The sequence below is a fragment of the Rhinopithecus roxellana genome, chromosome 13 (assembly GCF_007565055.1).
Source record: "Rhinopithecus roxellana isolate Shanxi Qingling chromosome 13, ASM756505v1, whole genome shotgun sequence".
Lineage (NCBI taxonomy): Eukaryota > Metazoa > Chordata > Mammalia > Primates > Cercopithecidae > Rhinopithecus > Rhinopithecus roxellana.
The window spans coordinates 29,659,503-29,679,831 of record NC_044561.1 but is presented as its reverse complement, the minus strand read 5'-3'; the positions used below and the strand labels follow the sequence as shown (position 1 = coordinate 29,679,831).

The 20,329-nt window shown below is 35.0% G+C and overlaps 2 protein-coding genes across 2 annotated transcripts; both read right to left on the bottom strand.

Moving 5' to 3' along the window:
* Positions 1–7,067: 7,067 nt before the first annotated feature.
* LOC104664754 (keratin-associated protein 21-1-like) lies at positions 7,068–8,093 on the bottom strand. The gene is made up of 2 exons (XM_010366378.2): positions 7,690–8,093; positions 7,068–7,110 (listed from the first exon to the last, which is right to left on the bottom strand). The coding sequence occupies exons 1-2, from the start codon at positions 8,091–8,093 to the stop codon at positions 7,068–7,070; spliced, it is 447 nt and encodes a 148-aa protein (XP_010364680.2).
* Positions 8,094–19,845: 11,752 nt separating this feature from the next.
* On the bottom strand, positions 19,846–20,067 carry LOC115892682 (keratin-associated protein 21-2). The gene has a single exon (XM_030914183.1). The coding sequence runs from the start codon at positions 20,065–20,067 to the stop codon at positions 19,846–19,848; it is 222 nt and encodes a 73-aa protein (XP_030770043.1).
* Positions 20,068–20,329: the final 262 nt, after the last annotated feature.

The following is a 20,329-nucleotide window of genomic DNA, read 5'->3' as shown; positions in this document are numbered from 1 at the left end:
ATCTGGGATGAAAATAAATGGCACCTTAAATCACTAGATAGTGTATAACCAAAGAAACTAGAACTGTATGGACAGCCAGAGAAGACTCCTTCCCCACAGACTCAACAGGAGCCAGAGGCACCACTTTCACCAGCACTGCCCAAGCACGCTGGTTAGTTTCCACACCTCCCTGCCAGCAACAACTGTAAAAACTGTTACCTGCCTGATGATAAATAAAATTAAAACAGTACAGTTTATTTTATTTTGAATTTTCCTAACCACGAGTGGATCTGAATATCTTAATATGTTTGGTCTATTGTACTTCTGTTACATAGAATGTCAACTTATAATCATCTGCCTATTTTTCTATTGAGTTATATAACTTTCTATATACTAAGACATTAATATTTCTCTATTTTCCCTATTGATCTATGCTTTCATTCATAGCCGCTAGGTTTATGTTCATGATAGAGGTCTCCACTGTGTGTGTGTATATGTACGTGTGTGTGTATAATGCGTGTGCATTTGTATCTGTGCATGTTGTGTGTGGATGTGGATGTGTACTCCCTCGGTTTTCCTTTTTTGCAGAGGGCTTTTTTTATTTTCATTTTGCTTTGTCTATCTTTTCACTTCACTTTTTATATTTAAACTGTTCATCTTTCTGCAATATTTTTTACAGATAGTTTAACTGAAGATCCACTTTTATTGTTTTCTAGATGAAAGGTCAGTTGTATTGGCACTATTTCTCAAATAATTATTTTTCACCATGTTGTACTGTACTATAAAGTTTACCTTCTATTCTCAAAAGTACTGAGATGTATTTCTATTCATTTATATTCATTTTTATTTTTCTATTCTTAAACCAAAACAATATTCTTATTTCTCATGAGAGTCCTTGAGTCCTGATTATGTATTTTATGTACATTTTGAATAATTTTATTGAATAAAGAATCCAGTAGATGTCTTAATTTACATATCAATTTAGAAGATTTAAATTTTATGATAGATCTTTTCAGTCAAGATGAAATCTGCATTTCCATTTCTTCAGCTCTTTTTTTTTCTTTCATAAGATATTCTATTATAGTATTGTGCAAATTTAGTCTTTGAAACTTTCTTTTTAGCTTTTCCTGAGCATTGTGTACTTATAGCACATTATCAAAATCATCTCCATTTCTAAATGTAGGTAAGCAGAAAATCTTTTTAAACCTATTTTTCTGGTGCTCATACATCTTACAAATTTTCTGATTAATTATAGTATTTTTGTTTTACTTTAGTAGCTCTAGTTTTCTTTGCACATAAAGATATAATCATCAAAAAGATTATTTCTTTTTTCCAATTTTTTTCCTGTTATTTTATTTTCTTCTCTCTTTGCACTTGATAATGATGTTGGCAGCTGCTAACCTGTCTGCTTCTTAATAATAACTAAAATTGCTTTTTTATTTGGCTGAAGTAGATAAAAATAGGCTGCTTTTGCTATTTGGTTAAAATCCTTTATTATATTTAAACAGTTTTCTTCTATTGTATTTTATTTCAAATACTTCAAGGTAAGAATTATTTAACTCTATCAAAGACTTTTTCTCACCTAAATATGCAATCTGAGCCATAGTTGAAGCTTACATGTCACTTACAACCTTCAGAATTTTGAAAAAGGATGGCACATATCAATTTTCAGAAAACAGCTACTGCTCTTATGAAGATTTTCACTTTAATCAAGGATATCTGAGTTTTGTTTGCCACATAATATTAATCTTAGAAAAATGTGTGCGTTTCTGCAGTAGAAATTTACTTATCTCAAAACATGTCCTCAATGACAAATTTTCATGATAAATTTGTAATAGTGTTTCAATGTCTAATTACATTGATTCACATCCCAGTTGCATTTTATATCTCTTGATCTTAGAATAAATTTAACATTCTGATTACTGGTACTGATTCTCCTATCTTCAGAATATCCCAAGTAGTAATTTTCAGACTTATTTTCAAATCCTTGCTTGTCAGCATTTGCCACAATTAGAATATTGCAAGTATTTAAGGAATACTGTTTTGTTTTGTTTTGCTTTTTCTATTTTGGAGCCCTTCTTTCATTTTGGTTACAATTATTTCCCAATGAAAATTCATTTCCCTTGCCTCATGCCAAAATTGCAAAAATTCGTTTTCCTAAATTGGTTGTTCTACTTTCAGGATTTAATGTCTTTCTAGAAAATTTTAATTCAAAACTAAACTTAAATATGTTATGATTTTTTATAGCATTTTTAGTTACTATAAAAACTTTTAGGTTCTTTTTAGTCCCATTAAGTATGGTTACTTCCCCTACAAAATATAGTGACTGAAGTGCTATCCCAGCTTCTCACTATGATCCCAGGCAACTTTCTACAGCTCGCCTGTAATCAAGTTTCTGACAGCTACTAGTCTTTGCATCTTTAAAAACTACACTACATTTCTCACTCTCAGACTAATTTACAATTTTTTTTGGCGGAGGGAGGAATGGAGTTTCGCTTTTTTGCCCAGGCTGGAGTGCAGTGGCGCCATCTCGGCTCACTGCAACCTCCACCTCCCAGGTTCAAGCAGTCTTCCTCCTCAGCCTCCCAAGTAGCTGGAATTACCGGCACTCACCACCACGCCCGGCTAATTTTTGTATTTACAGTAGAGACAGGGTTTCATCATGTTGGTCAGGCTGGTCTCAAACTCCTGACCTCAGGCGATCCACCCGCCTTTGCCTCCCAAAGTGTTGGGATTACAGGCGTGAGCCACCACTCCCAGCCTACAAGTGTTTATAAAGTGGAAAATCTTCTGAAATTAGAGAGAACTCGGTCAGAATCCTAGCTCCACCATTTATAAACTGAACAAACATGAAAAACATTATTCAACTAATTGAGCATCAACTTAAAATGTGTGTGATAATATGTACCCCAATCATTTGCTCAATTCCTATTAATTGAACATTAATGAAGAAAACAAATACAAATCCTGAGAAAATTATCTTAAAGCTAAACTAACTGCAATGTGATGAAAGCATTTGATACACTAAATTATTGCTGAGACCACTGCATCAATTCACTGGACTTATAATCATAACGTATATTCAATTCCACAATTATGGAAAGTGTATATCTACTACTCGAAAACATTCTGTTGGAAAACATTCTATGATTTTAAATGGAAAACAATTAAGATCCTTATTTCAAATTTTGATATCACTGAAAAGATTAGTATCATAGGAAAAAAGGTCATATTGAAGAGTATGACTATTTTGCTTATATTCACAATTTTAGATGTTACATCTGGAGATTTAAGAAAATATAAATGTTAATTATAGAACATCTATCACTAATTACAGGGAATATGTCTTAGAGTCCTGTGCATAAATGTATTAATTAGTCTCTTTAAACTCTGATTACTGCTTTCCCTTTGCAGCCTCCCAGAGAGCAAAGAAATTCATTATAATGAAGAGTTCTTACAAAAATTCACATTATGCAAATTGCCTTTGGAAATATTATGAAATGTGAACCTCCCAAAAACTTTGAGAAGATATTTTATCCACATTATATGTAAGAAAACTGAGTTTTAAGGAGCAATTGTGCTATTAAACCAAAGTAACAAAAGGAATAAGTTGCAAAGAAATATGGCATTCAATACATAATCCTGGCAAATGATCAGCACCTCAACTGTCCTTGAAGAGTTACCAGAATGAGATGACTGTTTCCCAGGGCAACTGAACTATTACCGTATTATATCTCATAATCTCTCAGCATCCACTGTGAGTAGGTCGCTATATCCCTTCAAGAACTGAAACAGACCATATTCATTATAGCATTAATCCCTGAACGCATTTATGAGTTCCTCTGCAACGGCTTTACTGATCTTGTTCCTCTTTTCCCTGCTTTGAGTCGCATCTTCTGTACAGATCCCAGAAATCCAGAAATACTGACTCTAACAGTAGGTAGATGCTTCAAAGCTCACTTTGAACAGGATATACTCCTTCCTAACTCTACAATAGAATCGGGCATAATTTTTTCTGACTTTTTGAGTCACATTATTCTTATTCATGTTGCCCTGACCCAACCTTCAATTATTTTTTATTACAGAATCACTAAATTACAAAGTAGAAGTGAACAATGTGAATGAATTAATTAAGCCCAAGTTTTGAATGCACATATTTACTCAGACTTTTCTAGTAACTGAAGATGCAAATTCTTCAACAACTTCCGGATAGAAATGTTTACAAGACAGCCTATTCCATTTTCACACTATTCTAACTTTTAAAAAATGTTTCTTTGTTTTTTGCTTTCTTTTTTTTTTTTCTGAGACAGGATCTCACTCTATCGCCCAGGGTGGTATGCAGTGGTGCGATCATGGCTCACTGCTTTTAACCTCAACCCCCCAGGCTCAGGTGATCCACCCACCTCAGCCTCCTGAAGAGCTGGGACTACAGGTGTGTGCCACCATGCTACTGAGCAAAAATGCTAATCTTTGCATTTTCTTTCATAAACATGAGGTTTCGCAGAAAAAACAATTTGTCTTGTAAAATTTATTTGTCTTTAGATTCTACCCCGTGAATCTTGTGGTCTTCAGTGGAAACACAAAGCAAAATAAACCTAATTTTCTGTCTCACACACACACACAAGAAGTCTTCGAAAAATGCCAAACAACATAAATGTAAAACAAGCATGAAACAGACTACAGAGATAAACTCACATACATGTAATAACACAGAATAGAGGTGGCACTACCAACCAATGACAAAGGGTTTAACAGGTGGTGTTAGAGAAGCTGGCTCAATACAGTGAAAAGGGAAATGAGAGCACCACATATAAAGGTAGGCTCCAGCTGGATTAATGATCTAAGTGTGAAGTGTAAAACTTCAAAAATAATAAAAGAAAATATAGCATATCTTTGACATAAAAATAAGGTAGATCTTCTCAAAAAATAAATCACAGATTTAAAATGTTTGTTCAATTATGCACAATATGAGAAAAAAATAAATGACAGTTTTGGAGATATTTGCAGTGTCTAAAAATGACAAGGAAATTTATCGAGAACATACAGTGAACTCCTACAAATCAATTAGAAAAAGACAGAAACCTCGATGGAAAAAATGGGCAAAGGATATGGAAGAGAAACCACGAAGGTTAACACATATTGGAAGAAATGACAATGTTCAAACCTGTTAGTAATCAGAGATATGCAAATTAAAACAGCAAGATAACATTTTACTCCTCAAAAAAACATTAAAAGGTGATATAAAACAATGTTGGCAGATGCTTGAGGACATGTAAGCTGCAATTTGGCAGTTTGGACTGGTGCAGACATCCTGGAGACTAACCTGATGATACTTACTAAAATAAAATATAAATACATCATTTGTCTCAGCAATTCACATTTTGGATTGATTCTCATAGAAGCCCATGGAAGACATGTTCATTGCACCAATGCTGTGCTGAAGAGTCTGGGCATGATTAAGTGTGCATCACTGAGATACTGAATGGACAAAATCTTGTGTATTAACCACATGGAGTACCAACCAAAAATTAAAAATAATAGTTTAAATCTACACATAATAGCATAAATGGGCCTTTCCACACAAATAGTGCTGAGAGAGAAAAGGTCTTCAGAGAACATAAAATAACACCATTTACATAGATTTAAAATATTTAATAAAATGACCAACTTTCTTGGGACTTTGAAAACATGAATAGGGATGGTTGCATATGAGGTAAATTGCAATATGGCTATAAATGAGAGATGAAGGTGGAAACCAAAAATAAATAGAAGAGAATAAATAAATTATTATGTTAGCAAAACATTAAAACACAGAAAGACCCACGCGTGGACAAACAATAACATTACATGAATAGGGGAGTATATTAAACCTCTACATTTCAAGAAAAAATTTAGTGAAGACATCAGTTGTGCACCTGCCCAACTAAAGTTGATGTAAGGACATATATTAACTTACCTAAGATTTTGCTTGCTCAGCCTTTTGTCCTTTCCGCTTGATCCCCAAGACTTATAAAATTTGGGCACACATTCCTGGCTGACTAGCACAATCACAGTCCACAACTTTTTTTTATTACCTATCTTCAGCTAAGAGTGGCCGCAGAACACATGTGTCCAAACAGGGCAGTCAAAATTCTTCCAGGAAGAGTTTACCTTCCCCCCAACAAAGGACAAGGGTTTTTAAAGACCTGATGTCCGCCGTTTATCCTTACTTGTGCAGAATATTGGTCATACACAGCAACCACTTTGAAACCATGAGTATGAAAGTCACACAGCAGGAGTGAGGAGTGGGAATGTAAAAGGGTCCTGATGTTTTTGGACTTCCTCGAGCATTTGTGGTAGTCTTATCTGCTCGGTACAATATTTCTTGTTTTATATATTTCAAAAGCTATTAACATTAGATTAATATTGTTGCCTCTTAATTTCCATGACTTAAGCCCAGGACAGCCAGTCATTTCAGGACTAGTGCATCAACCTCATGAATAGATTCCTTTTCTCACTAATATCCTTATTTGAAACCTTGGATTATGCATATTATAATATTTTAGTGTGATATCTGTGTTTATGTTGAGATATGAATGTAAAGAATTAACATACAAGGAATTTAGAAAAAATGTAAAAGAGCCAGTATTTGGATTCAACCAATAAAACATTGTCTTATTTTAAGTTGCCATCACCCATCTTGTGATGAAGCCACAAACCCTGAAATTAATGCTGATTCTGACCTAAGAGACGAGTTTTCCTACTGAATACAGCTTTTTATTAAGGAACTTCCATTTTTATTCCCTGTTAGCATGCACCGATTATGTGGCCCTCCTGTGCTTTTGCAGAAAGCCACAATACAAAGACAGAGAAGATGATGTAAAAATTTACAATGGAAAATTAATCAGAATAAAATCTTCTGTCTTCAGTGATGTGATGGAACTACTCAGTCTCCATCCACTACAAACAGCTTCTTGTATGTTCATTCAAATAGTTAGTGAACCATAGTCAATCTTTACTTCGATGTGAAGATGATGGGTAGGGGAGATTTCAACTGGACTTGATCTTGGAGAGGTCATCATAAAGGCAAGGGTGATCTGTGGTGATGATTAGCAGCAAGACGAATAGCATCTTCTGTAGCAAAATGGTTGACAGCACCAGCAGCCAGAGCTGTATCTACAGCCATAGGGAGAGTCAAATCCATATCCAGAGCCGTATCCACAGCCAGAGCCATATCCACAACCATAGGCACAGCCAGAGCCATATCCACAGCCATAGCCAGAGTCAGGGCCATATTCACAGTCACATCCACAGCCAGGGCCATATCCACAATCATGGCCACAGCCAGAGCCATATCCACAACCATATCCAGAGCTGTATTGACAGTCAGAGCCATATCCACAGCCAGAGCCATATCCACAGCCAGAGCCATATCCACAGCCATAGCCAGAGCCAGAGCCCTATTCACAGCCACATCCACAGCCATAGCCACAGCCAGTTCCATATCCAGAGCTGTATTGACAGCCAGAGCCGTATTCACAGCCAGAGCCATATCCACAACCAGAGCCATATCCACAACCATAGCCACAGCCAGAGCCATATCCACAACCATAGGCACACCCAGAGCCATATCCACAGCCATAGCCAGAGCCAGAGCCCTATTCACAGCCACATCCACAGCCATAGCCACAGCCAGTTCCATATCCAGAGCTGTATTGACAGCCAGAGCCATATCCACAGCCAGAACCATATCCACAACCACAGCCACAGCCAGAGCCATATCCACAACCATAGTCACAGCCAGAGCCATATCCACAGCCAGAGCCATATCCACAACCATAGCCACAGCCAGAGCCATATCCACAGCCAGAGCCATATCCACAACCATAGCCACAGCCAGAGCCATATCCACAGCAATAATCAGAGCCAGAGCCATATCCACAGCCACAGCCACAGCCAGAGCCAGAGCCATATCCACCACCACATCCACAGCCAAGGCCATATCCATAATTATGGCCACAGCCAGAGCCATGTCCACAACCATATCCAGAGCCAATATCATATCCACAGACAGAACCCCAGGCACAGCCATATCTGCAGCCCCCACAGGAGTTTCCATAGTAGTTGCAATACATGGTGTGAGGAGGTGAGATTTCAGTGGAGGTGTAGGAGGATATTACTGATGCATGAGTGTCCTCTACTCTTTCAGTACCTTTATATACTTCCAGGGATGCATAGGTCATCCTCACATGGGCTCTGTCCACTCATTTTACAATCATTTGCCTAAAATGAGCTCTTTCTGTACACATCTGCTTTCTTAGAAATTCACAATTTACTTACAACATCCCTAGGATTTTTTTCAAGCCTGAAAAGAAAATATACAAGTTTTAAACATACAAGCTTATACAACCATAATTTTATTTTCCATAATTCAATTTCATGGCCATGACATAACACATGACTAAAATATGTTTCACCTACAAATGTATGTTTATCACTCTTGCTATTTAAGGTCTTGAGACTCGTCTATTAAATAAGAAGTTCTATTTGCTGCTGTTAATATCATCATCATCATTTTCATTTTATCTGGTCTTTTCCTAATACTTTGGACTCTTTCATAATAATCACTTAAAATTATTTTTCATAGATTTTGAACAAGGAATGGGGTATTTCCACATGCTACCTCCACTCCTTAAAACCCTTTCCCTCTCTCTGAAGAAAAGCTTGTTCTTCCCTTCTTTTATTAGGCAAATTGTGAGCTTCTCTTTCTTCTTTGAGGGTAAAATATGTTAAACTTCTGATAGGTCAGTTATGTAAACAGACGTATAATTTATTATTTAAAGAACAGACTTTTCCAAGAATTTTAATTTGGAATGGTGGTAATTTGTTGGTTCACAACTTCTTTGTTGTTGAAGATCAATTGTTATGTCCAATTCTTAAATACAGGTCATTTGTGGATTTAATCAGATGACTCTCATGTTTGTCTGTACATCAGTGCTTCCCAATAAAATGTAATTGTAATCAATCAATAATTCATACCTCTAGACAGTGGAACGGACTGAAGATGGAGAGATGTTGATGAAAGGGATAAAATTTCAGTTAGACAGGAGCAATCAGCTTTAGTGATAGATATTGATGCAGTGCATATTTCAAAAATATGGAGAAGAAATTTTATATGTTATTTTAGTTCTCTTTTTGTTTTTTATTATACTTTAAGTTCTGGGATACATGTGCAGAACATGCAGGTTTGTTACATAGATATACATGTGCCATGGTGGTTTGCTAGACCCATCAACCCATCATCTAGGTTTTAAGCGCCGCATACATTAAGTATTTCTCCTGATGCTATCCCTCCCCTTGGCCCAACCCCCTGACAGGCCCCAGTGTGTAATGTTCCCCTCCCTGTGTTCATGTGTTCTCATTGTTCAACACCCACTTATGAGTGAGAACATATGGTGTTTGGTTTTCTGTTCCTGTGTCAATTTTCTAAGAATAATGGTTTCCAGCTTCATCCATGTCCCTGCAAGGGACATGAACTCATTCTATTTTATGGCTGCATAGTATTCCATGGTGTATATGTGACACATTTTCTTTATCCAGTCTATCATTGATGGGCATTTGGGTTGGTCCCAAGGCTTTGCTATTGTAAATAGTGCTGCAATAAACATTTATGTGCATGTGTCTTTATAGTAGAATGATTTATAATCCTTTGGGTATATACCTAGCAATGGGATTGCTGGGTCAAATGATATTTCTGGTTCTAGATCCCTCAGGAATCACCACACTGTCTTCCACAATGGTTGAAGTAATTTATACTCCTACCAACGCTGTAAAAGCATTCCTGTTTCTGCGCATCCTCTCCAGCATCTGTTGTTTCCTGACTTTTTAATGATCGCCATTCTAACTGATGTGAGATGGTATCTCATTGTGGTTTTGATATGCATTTCTCAAATGACCGGTGATTATGAGCTTTTTTTCATATGTTGCTTGGTCACATAAATGTCTTCTTTTGAGAAGTGTCTCTTCATATCCTTTGCTTCTTTTTGATGGAGTGGTTTGTTTGTTTGTTTGTTTTTCTTGTAAATTTGTTTAAGCTCCTTGTAGGTTCTGGATATCAGACCTTTGTCAGATGGACAAAATTTTCTCCCATTCTGTAGGTTGCCTGTTCACTCTGATGATGACTTCTTTTGCTGTGCAAAAGCTCTTGAGTTCTATTTTTCTAAAAAAAAAAAAAATGCTTAAAGAATTCCATCTACTAGCACAGAGCATATGTTGAAGGATGAATTTAATGCTGAGGGCTGTAAATTGATTTGCTTCCATGTTCCAGGGTCTCTGTAGTAGAAACAGATTTCCCTGGCAAACAGAATGATTAATTTATGGCTGAGCCATTTACTTATTATTTGCCATGGAAAATGTCCTCAATCTGCACAAACCTCAGTTTCTGCAACTATCAAATGGGAATAAAAATAACACATGTATTTTAAAAATTTGTCAAGAGGCCTACAAAAAATATATAAGTATAAAGGTTATAGCACAGATCCTAATATATAGTGGAGACAATACATTTTCTTCATTTTTCCCATTTCTTTGTCCAAATATAAGCATTTCCAAATACTAACAGATTTTCAAATTGTTATATGTACTTATATTGATATATTTTTATAATAAAATTTTGAGATTTATTTTCATGTTGCTATGGTTTATAAGTACATATAATATAGGATATAAATACATATCGTTATTTGGCCCTCTGCATCTGGGGATTCTGCAACCATGAATTCACTCAAGCACAGATAAAATTATTGGGGAAAAAATGACAAAAATAAAAATCAACAATTAAAAATGATACAAACAAAAAACAATTTAAATATTCACATAGCATATTCAGTATCATAAGTAATCTAGAGATGATTAAAGTATGTGGGAGGAAGTTCACAGTTTATATGAAAATACTATGCCATATTATATAGGAAAGTTGAGCATTTGTACATTTAGGTATCTAGAGGGTTTCTGGAACCAATCCTTCATAAATACCAAGCAATGACTCTATGACTCTGTGTGTGTGTGTGTGTGTGCGTAAATTAATGTTTTCATGATAAAATTTTAATAGTTATCAAGTGCCCTCAGAAAATCATCATGTAATTGACCTCAGTCCACCTCGCCTGAAGCATTTTATACAATAATGTTTTTGTACAAATACACAATGAAGCAGTACATCACAGAGCTTGGCTTCATAGAATATTTTGCAGCTCAGCAGCCATAAAAATTCATTAACATGACAAATAACCTACCTCAGGATTATAACTATGTGCTAAATAGGAAGAAACTACATTTCTGCATTCCCAGATAGTCATAGGATTGCCATGAAAAAGTAAAGTCTGTCTCTGTTTGGAAGTGTGACTATGTTACAGTTGAAGATTTCAGTAGAGATGAGTCGTTATGAAAGAGACTTTCCTGAATCATGAGGTCACGTTCTAAAAATTATATGAGAATCACACTGATAGCCAATAGATATTGCCTCTTTTTGCTCTCTTTCCATTTTTAAGCTTACACTTTAATTGACAAAAAGTTATACATTTATAGTGTACAACATGAGGTTTTGATGTATGTATACATCATGGAATGACTAAATCAAGCTATATAACATATGCACTATCTCACATATTTATCAGCTTTTTGTGGTGAGAACACTGAAAATCTGTTATCTTAGCCAATTTTAATTATACAATACAGTCTTGTTAACTACAGTCAGCACACTCTATGTCTCCAGAACTTATTTGTCTTACAACTGAAGGTTCACACCATTTGACCAACATCTCATCATTTTCCCCACTCCCGAGCCCATGGCTAACACCGTTGTACCCTCCATTTCTTTGAGTTTGATTTTCTTGGATTCCACATAGAAGTGAGATCTTGTGATAATTGTTTTTTTTTTTTAACCTGGCTTATTTCACTTAACATAATGCCTTGCAAGTTCATCCATTTTGTTGCAGATGATGGTGCTCCATATTTAGGCTAAAGAATATTCCATTGTGCATAAAGTTCACATTTTCTTTACCTATTCATTCACTGATGGACACTCAGGTTGATAGTTGATTCTGTATCTTGCACATTGTGAATAATGCTGCAAAGAACATGGGGGTGCTGATGTGTCTTCAACAAACTGATTTTCTATTCTTTTTGATAGAAACTCAGCAATGTGATTACTATGTTATAAGGATGTTTTATATTTAATCTTCTATAGAAACATACTGTTTTCTATTGTGGCTGTACTAGTTTACATTCCCACCAACAGTAGAAGGATGGACTTTCCTTAGAATTCTAGCCAACACTTTTCATGTTTTCAATAATAGTCACTCTAGTATAAGGTCATAGCTCACTGTGGTTGTAATGTACATTTCCATGATTATTAGTGATGTTAGGCATTTTTTCCATATACTTTAGTCATTTGTGTGAGTTCAATTGAGAGATGTCTATTCTGCTCCATCAGATTATGTTTCTCATTCCCTTTAATCTTCGGTTTTGCTTTCCATGATTTCAGTCACCCACAGTCAACAGTGGTCTGAAAATGTTAAATAATAAATTCCTGAAACAAAAAAATTCATAGGTTTCAAGTGCTGTCTCATTCTGTCCCACTCAAACATTAATCATCCCTTTATCCAGAATATCCATGCTGTAGATGCTACTCACTCATTAGTCACTCAGTAGCTATGTCAGTTATCAGATGGACTGTAGTGATATTGCAGTGCTTGTGTTCAAGTAACCTTTATTTACTTAATAACGGCCTCCAGGTATATAATAATGCTGGCATAATGTTATTATTATTACAATTAGTTATTAGTTGTTGTTTATCTCTTACAGTCCATGAGAATTTATAAATTAAACCTTATTATAGGTATATGTGTAAGTATAGAAAAAAAACCAAAACATGTTGTATACACAGCTTAGAACTAACCAGAGTTTCAGGCATCCACTTGAGGTCTGGAACATATCCCTGAATTATAAAGGGGTACTACTGAATTGAGTTATTTGAATTTCTTATACATTTTCAATTATAAAGGGGTACTACAGAATCGAGTTATTTGAATTTCTTATATATTTTGGGTATCAAACCCTTATGAGATATATGGGTTACAAAAATATTCTTCCATTTTAAAGGTGTATTTTCATTCTGTTGCTTATTTTGCTTGCTGCACAAAAGCTTTGCAGTTTGTCATGATTTTCTTTGTGTGATTTTGCTTTTGTTGCTTGTACTTCTGGGGTCATATTCTAAAAATTATTGCATAGAACCTGTCACAGAGCTTCTCCCCTGTTTTCTTCTAGTAGATTTATAACTTCAGATCCTACTTTTAAGTCTTTAAAACTTTAATAGTTTCTTTTTGTGTGTGGTGTAAGATAAGGGTGTAATATTTTTCTTCTGCATGTAGATTTTGTGTTTTCTCAGCACCATTTTTTGAAGAACTGTCCTTTTTTCCATTGTGGATTCTTGGCATCTTTATGAAAAATCAATTGGCCATGAATGTGTTTAATTTGATTATGGGCTGTCTGTTCCATTCCAGTGGTCTGTATGTCTGTTTTAATGTGAATACTATGCAGTTGTTATTACCACAGGTTTGTAGTAGATTTTTGAAATCTGGTACTGTGTTGCCTCTGATTTTGTTCTTTTTACTCAACATTGTGTGAGCTATTTGGAGTCTTATGTGGTTTCATGAATTTTAGGATTGTTTTCTCTATTTCTGTGAAAACTGTCATCAGAATTTTCGTAGGGATAGCATTAAACCTGTAAATTGCTTTGGGTAGTATGGATATTTTAACAACACTGTTTCTTCCAATCCATGACCCATGGGATATTATTCTATTTATTTGTGTCCTCTACAGTTTTTTACACCAATATTTTATAGTTTTCAATATAAAGATATTTTGCTTAAATTGTTTAAATTAATTTGTTTTCAATTGTTTAAATTGATTCCTAAGTATTTTATTTTATTTTTGTAGCTATTGTGATTGGAATTATTTTCTTGATTCAGTTTTCAATAGTTGATTGTTAGCATATGGAAATGCTACTGATTTTTGTGTGTTCATTTTGTATCCAGCAAGTTTACTTAATTCATTTATTAGCCTTAAGAGATTTCTGGTGAGGTCTTTATGGTTTTCTATATGTAAAGTCATGTGATCTACTGAGACTATTTAGATTCTTCCTTTCATATTTGGTTATGTTTTATTTCTTTCTTTTGTCTAATTATTCTGGCTAGGACTTACAGTGCTATGTTGAAGAGAATCAGTGAGTATCTTTGTCTTGCTCCTGATATTACAGGAAAAGCTTTCAACTTTTCACTGTGGAGTATTATGTTAACTATAGCTTATCATATGTGGCCTTTATTGTGTTGAAGTAATTCCCTTCTCTATCTAATTTGCTGAAGGTTTTTATTAAAAATGGATGTCGGCCAGGCGCGGTGGCTCAAGCCTGTAATCCCAGCACTTTGGGAGGCTGAGACGGGCGGATCACGAGGTCAGGAGATCGAGACCAACCTGGCTAACACGGTGAAACCCCGTCTCTACTAAAAATACAAAAAAAACTAGCCGGGCGAAGTGGCGGGCGCCTGTAGTCCCAGCTACTCGGGAGGCTGAGGCAGGAGAATGGCGTAAACCCGGGAGGCAGAGCTTGCAGTGAGCTGAGATCCGGCCACTGCACTCCAGCCCCAGCGACAGAGTGAGACTCTGCCTCAAAAAAAAAAAAAAAAAAAAAAAAATGGATGTCGACTTTTGTTGATCGCCTTTTCTACATCTATTTAGATGACCATATAATTTTTGTCCTTGACTCTGTTAATGTGGTATATCACATTTATTGATTTGAATATGTTAAGCCATCCTTGCATTCCAAAAATAAATTACACTGATTATATGGTGAATGATACTTTTAATATGCTGATGATTTCAGTTTTCTAGTTTTCAGTTTTCTTGTTGAGGATTGCAGCACCTATGTTTATCAGGAATACTGTCCTGTAATTCTCTTTTATTATAGTGTTCTCTTCTAGATTTGGTACCAGGTTAATGCTGATCTTGTGGAATAATTTGAATGTATTCTCTTTTCTTTAATTTTTTTGGAAGAGTTTGAGAATGATTGGCATTAATTCTTCTTAAAATGTTTGATGGGATTCATTAGTGAAGTCATTGGTTTCTGTGCTTTCCTTTGACAGCAGACATTTTATTACTCATTCAATGTCCTTAATTATAACTGACATGTTCCTATTTTCTATTCCTTTGTAATTTATTTTTGATTGGTGAGTGTATCTAAGTATTTATCCTTTTCTTCTAGGTTATCCAGTTGGCTGACATACAATTGTCAGCGTAATAGTTGTTTATTATGATCCTGTACATTTCTGTGGAATCAGTTGTAATTTTTCCTCTTTCATTTCTGATTTTATTTACTTGAATCTTCTCCCATTTTTCCTAGTTAATCCACTTAAAGACTTGTTAATTTTGTAATCTTCTCACAAAACTAACTCAGTTTTATTGGGGTTTTTTTCTGTTGATTCCTAGTCTCTTTTTCATTGAGATCTGCTCTGATTCTTATTATTCCTTACTTCCTTTTATTAACATTGGGCTTAGTTTATTCCTTTTATTCCCCTCAAGGTGTAAAATTAGTTTGTTATTTAATATTTGCCTTCTTTGTTACTGTGAGCATTTATTGCTATCAAGTTCCCTCTTAGATCTGCCTTTGCTGTATCCCAAAGTTTTGGTATGTTGTGCTTTTCATTTGTTTCAAGATATCTTTAGTTTTCCTTTCTTTTTATTCTTGACCCATTTGTTGTTTATGATGATGTTGTTTAGTTTTTATATATTTGCACATTTTCCAAAATTCCTTCCATTACTGATTTGTTGATTCAAACCATTGTGGCTGGAAAAGATAGTTAATATAATCACAGTCTTCTTTAATATATATTAAGACCTGTTTTGAAACACATTTCAAAACCAAAAAAAACTTCTTAAATATGTTAAGACTTCTTTTGAAGCATGTTTTCTGTGTTTTGAGCAGAATTGTATTCTGCTGCTGTTGGATGAAATGTCCTATATATGCCTATTAGGTCCATTTGCTCTGAAGTATAGTTCAGATCTAATGGTTACTTACCTATTTTCTATCTGAATAATCCGTTCATTGATGAAAGATATAATAATAATAGTAATAGTAGTTATAACAACACAATGATATAATAACAGTAATATTATATTGTAAATCTCTTCAAGTATATTAATATTTGCTTTACATTTTTAGGTGTTTGACATTGGGTACATATATGTTTATAATTATTATGTCTTCTTGATGAGTTAATCCATTTGCCATTATAAACTGACTTTCTCTTTCTTTTTTTACAGTTTTTTTTAAATTTAAAGCCTACTTTATCTGATATATATATGGTCCTTTTTGGTTTCAATTTGTGTGGAACACCTTTTTCCATCCTTGTTCTTCCAATGTGTATGTGTCCCTAAAAGCAACATGAGTTTCTTGTAGGCAGCATTTAGTTGGGTCTTTGTTTATATATATACACACACACATATATGTATATGAATATATATGTGAATATATATATATATGAGCATTTTCTTGTTTTCTGGTTGTTTTGTAGACCTTTTCTTTTCTTTCCTCCTCTCTGCTGTCTTCCATTGTAATTAGACAATGTTTTTCTACTGATATATGCATTCCACAGTGAGTACTTCCTGGGATCCCTTTGATAACTGAAATAGATCTCACACATCATTGTGCTAATATCTTACCACTCTAATGAGCTCTTCTGCAAGGGTATTACTAATCTGTTGTCTTTCTTTCTCCTGCTTTGGAAATCATTTTCTGCACAGACACTCAGCAATTGTTTAAAACTTGGTCTAACAGGAGGTTAGCCTCAAAACTCACATGAAATCTGACATTCTTCCTCCTAACTCTATAATAAAATTGAGTATCATTTCTTAGCTTTATAGGCCATATCATTCTTATCCAGCTTGCCTACAACTAATGTTCAATGATCCTTTACATATACAATCACAGAATTTCAAAGTAGAAGTGAATGATGTGGACAATTTAATTAAGTCCATGTTCAGAGTGCAGATTTACTCAGAATTTTCTAGGGGGTAGAGATACAAATTATTCAATAACTTCAGGATAGGGATGCTAACAAGACAGCTTATTCCATCTTCATCCTGTGTTAGCCATTTGAAAAGTGTCTTATTTTGTTAAGTCTTCCTGTCTTTAAATTCTACCCATTGGACCTAGTTGTCTTCAGTGAAAAAACAAAGCAGAATAAACCTAATTCTCTATCACACATATGTCCTCCATACAAAACCTTTAAAAATGCTAAGAAACATAAATATAAATCAAGCATAGTACAATGTCCAGAGACAAACTCTTATATATGTGATAAAATCATAGAATAACAATGGTCACCACCAATCAGTTACAAATGGTGAGCTGTTTGGTAGGTGGTGCCGGGGAACCTAGCTCAGTATAGTGAAAGATGAAACTATATGGAGTCCCCCATATGCAGAGGTGGACTCCAGGTGGATTAATGATCAAAGAGTGAAATGCAAAAATTTTAAATTGACAGATGTAGAATATCAATGACATAAGGATAATATATATCATCTTTTAAAAAACTAAAAAGTCAGAAATTATAGTTTATAATGTGGTGCAATTATGCACACTATTAACAAAAATAAACAAATGACAGTTTGCGAGATTTTTCCAGTGTCAAAAATAACAAGGGAATTTTATTAGGAATATACAGTAAATGCCTACAAATCAATAAGAAAGAGACAGGCACCTCTGTTTGGAAAATGAGCAAAGGATGTGGAAGAGAAAACATGAAGGATAATACATATGGAAAGAAATAAAATTGTTCACACCTATTAATCAGAGATACATAAATTAAAGCAAGATGATATCATTGTCACTGTGCAAACAAGCGATGTTAGCATGTTAGATTTAACAAATATTGTGACATATGTGAGGACATAAGAAATGCAATTTGGGGTTTAGATGGTGCAGACATCCTGGAGACTAACCTGGAAATACTCAGTAAAATTAAATATGCACACATGATTTGTCTCAGCAGTTCAGATTTTGGGATTGATTTTCATAGAAGCCTGTAAGGGTCACGTGTTCATTGCAGCCATGTTGTGCTGAAGAAGAGCTGGATGTGATTATGTGTGCATCACTGAGAGAGCAAAAGGCAAAATCTTGTATATTAGCCACATGAAGTACCATATGGCAATGAGAAATAATAGTCTAAATGTACACGTAATAGCATAAATGAATCATTCACTGCAATTGTGCTGAAAGAAAAGGGGTTTTAATATATATGTGTGTGTATATATATGTATATATATAATAAAATTTAAATAGGTTTAAAATATATAGTAGAATGGCCAACTTTTGGGGGATACCAACAAGATGAAATGGGGTAGTGCATATAAAATAACAAATTACAAGGTGGCTATAAATGAGACATGGGTGTGAGAATGGAAATAAAAGATAAATAGAAGAAAACAAATAAATTACTCTGTTAGAGAAAAACAGAGAAAAAAGGGAAAGACCTATGTGTGGACAAACAGTAATATGATATAAATAGGAGAGTGTATTAAGCTCAAACCTCTGCACTTGAAGAAAAATAATGAGTGAAGTCATAATTTGTACCCCTGCCCCAACTCAAATTGCTGTTAAGTACATACGGCCATTTACCTGAGGTTTTGCTTCCTCAGTCTTTTGTCCTTTCCTCTTGATCCTCAAGACCTACAAACTTTGGGCACACATGGTTGACTGACTAGCAGAACTCCCGACCTGCAACCTTTTTGTTCTTTACACACCTTCAGCTAAGAGTGGTCACAGAACACATGTGTACAAACAAGAGCAGTCGGAAGTCTTCCAGGAAGAGTGTCCCTTCCCAAATAAAAGGACAAAGTTTTAAAAGACCTGATGCTCTTCATCATTTGTCCTTACTTGTGCAGAATGTTGGTCATAAACAGCAACCACTTTAAAACCATGAGTGTGAAAGTCACTCAGCAAGGGTGGGGAGTGGGAACATAAAAGAGCCCTGATCCTTTCTCACCATCTTGAGCACTTGTAGGAGCCTTATCTGCTTAGTCTAAGATTTCTTGTTTTACATGTTTCAAAAGCTATTAACATTAAAGTAATATTGTTGCTTCTTAGTTACCTTGACTTAAGCTCAACCAAGATAATCATAGCTGGACTAGTGCATTAACCTCATGAGTAGATTCTCTGTCTCATTCTTGGTTCTATTCTAATTCTTTTTTCGTGCATGTTTTAAAATTTTGAGCTTAATATTTGTGTTCATGTTTAAATAAAAATATACAGTAAACATACAAGGAATTAAGAAATATGTAAAACACAATTATTTGGATTTGACCAATAAAATAACATTGTCTTATTTAAAGTTGTGGTCACACAGCTTTTGAGGAAGCCACAAATCCTCAAATTAAGGAGACATTAAGGAGACCAGACTTCTTAGTGAGTAAGACCTTTTATTAAGAAAATTCTATTTTTTTTTCTATTTTAGCATGTTCCAGTTATATAGTCCCCTTGTGTTTCAGCAAATAGTCACAAAGATTAAGAAATGGCACAAAGATTAAGAAAAAAAGGTAAGAGTTTATGTTAGAAAATTTATTACACTAGAAAATTAATCAGAATAAAATCTTCAGTGATGTGATGAAACTACTCAGTCTCCATCCACTGCAGCCAGCTTCTCTTATATGCATTCAGATAGTCAGGGGACCATAGTCAATCTTTACTTAGATGTGAAGATAATGGGTAGGGGAGATTTCAATTGAACTTGATCTTGGAGAGGTCATTGCAAAGCCAAGGATGTTCTGTAGTGATGATTAGTAGCAAGAGGAATAGCATCTTCTGCAGCAAAGTGGTTGGTAGTCACAGCAGCTAGAGCTGTATCCACAGCCATAGCGAGAGCCAAATCCATATCCAGAGCGATATCTACAGCCAGAGCCGTATCCACAGCCATAGCCACAACCATATCTACAGCCGGAACTCCAGCCAGAGCCATATCCACAGTACCCACAGGAGTTTCTGTAGTAGTTGCAACACATAATTTCAGGAGGTTAGATTTCAGTTGAGGTGTAGGAGGATATTTCTGCAGTGTGAGTGTCCTCTACTCTTCTAAGACCTTTATATACTTCCAGGGATGCATGGGTCATCCTCACATGGGCTCTATTTGCTCATTTTATAATCATTTGCCTAAAATGAGCTCATTCTGTGTACATCTACTTTCTTTGGAATTCATAATTTGCTTATGACTTCCCTAGGGATATTTTTATGCCTGAAAAGAAAACAAATACACAAGTTCTAAAC